Consider the following 1837-nt stretch of genomic DNA (forward strand, 5'->3'; position numbering starts at 1 on the left):
GTTGCTATAGTAACTCGAGTACAGCGAGCGACGCTGCATCCTCGTCTGATTTGGAACGGTAACGTCATTTGTCTTCGAGAGGCGAACAGCACCGCCTTAAGCTAAGATGAACCAACGAAAACTCCCCCCACCCCACACCCCCTTCTCGGCCGCTGCCAGTATCAACGACTTACAACTGTATAACAAATCGTCTATAGTCTCTCTATACCCACACGTATTTGTCACCAGATACCTAATTTGATTGTTATAATTAATTACACATCAACGCTACGAAATTTTAACGGCGCCATGACACCCGCGACCGTCCTGCCACATTGAAAAATTTGCCAATTTATTTTGCACGTTACAGACTGAGGGCTAATCACAAAGGTGCAATTATATTCATACCTAAATGCTATTTAATCGAACGATATTCATTTTAGGACAAATTTATCCATAATATAACTGAACCTATATGTCGTTTATAAGATATTACAATCCTTTTGCTTTTAAATTAATAAATAAGAAACACCCTCGGTCTGTAGCCCTTGGCTGAAAAGTGGTTTTGCGCAAATTATCAGATCGTGCGCTTTGAGTGGCGCCACCGTCGTTGTAATCAAATTGTAGTCGTTAGTTTTAAAACATTTTTTAATAATATTTCTAATGGTGATTGAACCATGAAACTTTTTATGTAGCGTAATTTTATTCTAAATTAACTGAAAATAACCCTAGAACCTAGAGTAAATGATCCCTTTAAACTGCAGTCTTTTCGTAGAAAATGACGAAATTTCACTGCGCCTCATATTCATTCGCAATTATCAGACTTTCGTTTTACTGTCCTCACCGCAAATTACGAAAGACTATATAAAATACCAGGAATATTAATCACAATAAACGATGACACACAAGGGTGGTAGTGAGCTGGAAAGTGCTACCTATATAAATCATGTTACATGTCAGAGCACAGTGACAAACTGTGTGACATATGGTGTGGTATGGGGTTGCTATGCCCGTAGCACAATGACTACACACACACACACACGATCGAACTGCTCGACCTGAGCGATCACCCCATTTTCTGACCTTGTTTACTGCTTACTTGTTTACCATCTTAATTGTTTACTACTTACTTTTTTACGTGTTATCTTTTTGCTTGTTTGCTTGTTTACTGTCATTCTTGTTTACCATGTTACTTGTTTACTCCTTACTTTGTCTTCCTCCTTAATCTGTGTTACCCCACCTGGTTCGTTACTTACTTGCTTACCGTGCTACTCGTTTACTGTGTTAGTTGTTTACTTCTTAACTGTTTACTTGTTTACTGTGCTACTGTAGTACTTGTTTACTCTGCTACTGCAGTACGTGTTTACTTTGTTACCATGACACTTTTTTACTTTATCACCGCATTACTCACCGTACCCCAGCCACGAACCTCTGACCCCTCCGCCCGTACGCGCGACCGCTCCGACACCTTCGTGCGACCCCCTCCTTCCGTACGCGCGCCCCCTCTGCCGGCTCCCCCTGGCGTCTCACCTGATCTGTTCGAGTCCGGGTACATCGATGAACTCAGGCAGCAGCACGAAGGCTACGGGCGTGAGGAAGGCAAACGCTGCCAGCACCGCTGCCAACGACGTGCCGACGAACTGCGCGCAGCGGAACGCCCGCTCGCGATCGCCGCCGCCTGCGCCGCCGTCAAAGTCTCGCGACAGCTTCGAGATGTCCTCGAACGAGCCGCCGGCCTCCGACGTGTTGCCTGTGATGCACGTCGTGTTCTCCCCCCAGTTGTCATCCTGCGGTATGATCTGCACCTGCAGGCAAGGAGAGAAGGTTATTATTACTATTATTATTAGTAGTAGTATTA

At 44.4% G+C, this 1837-nt stretch overlaps 1 protein-coding gene across 1 annotated transcript in view; it reads right to left on the minus strand.

Moving 5' to 3' along the window:
* LOC106821170 (vang-like protein 2) overlaps positions 1-1837 on the minus strand; it is a 38066-nt gene that overhangs the window by 20042 nt on the left and 16187 nt on the right. The window contains exon 3 of the mRNA XM_014825863.1: positions 1510-1784. Within this exon, the coding sequence (XP_014681349.1) occupies positions 1510-1784 (275 nt within the window). The remainder of the gene's footprint in view (positions 1-1509; positions 1785-1837) is intronic.

This window comes from Priapulus caudatus, unplaced genomic scaffold, assembly GCF_000485595.1.
Source record: "Priapulus caudatus unplaced genomic scaffold, Priapulus_caudatus-5.0.1 Scaffold62, whole genome shotgun sequence".
NCBI lineage: Eukaryota > Metazoa > Priapulida > Priapulimorpha > Priapulimorphida > Priapulidae > Priapulus > Priapulus caudatus.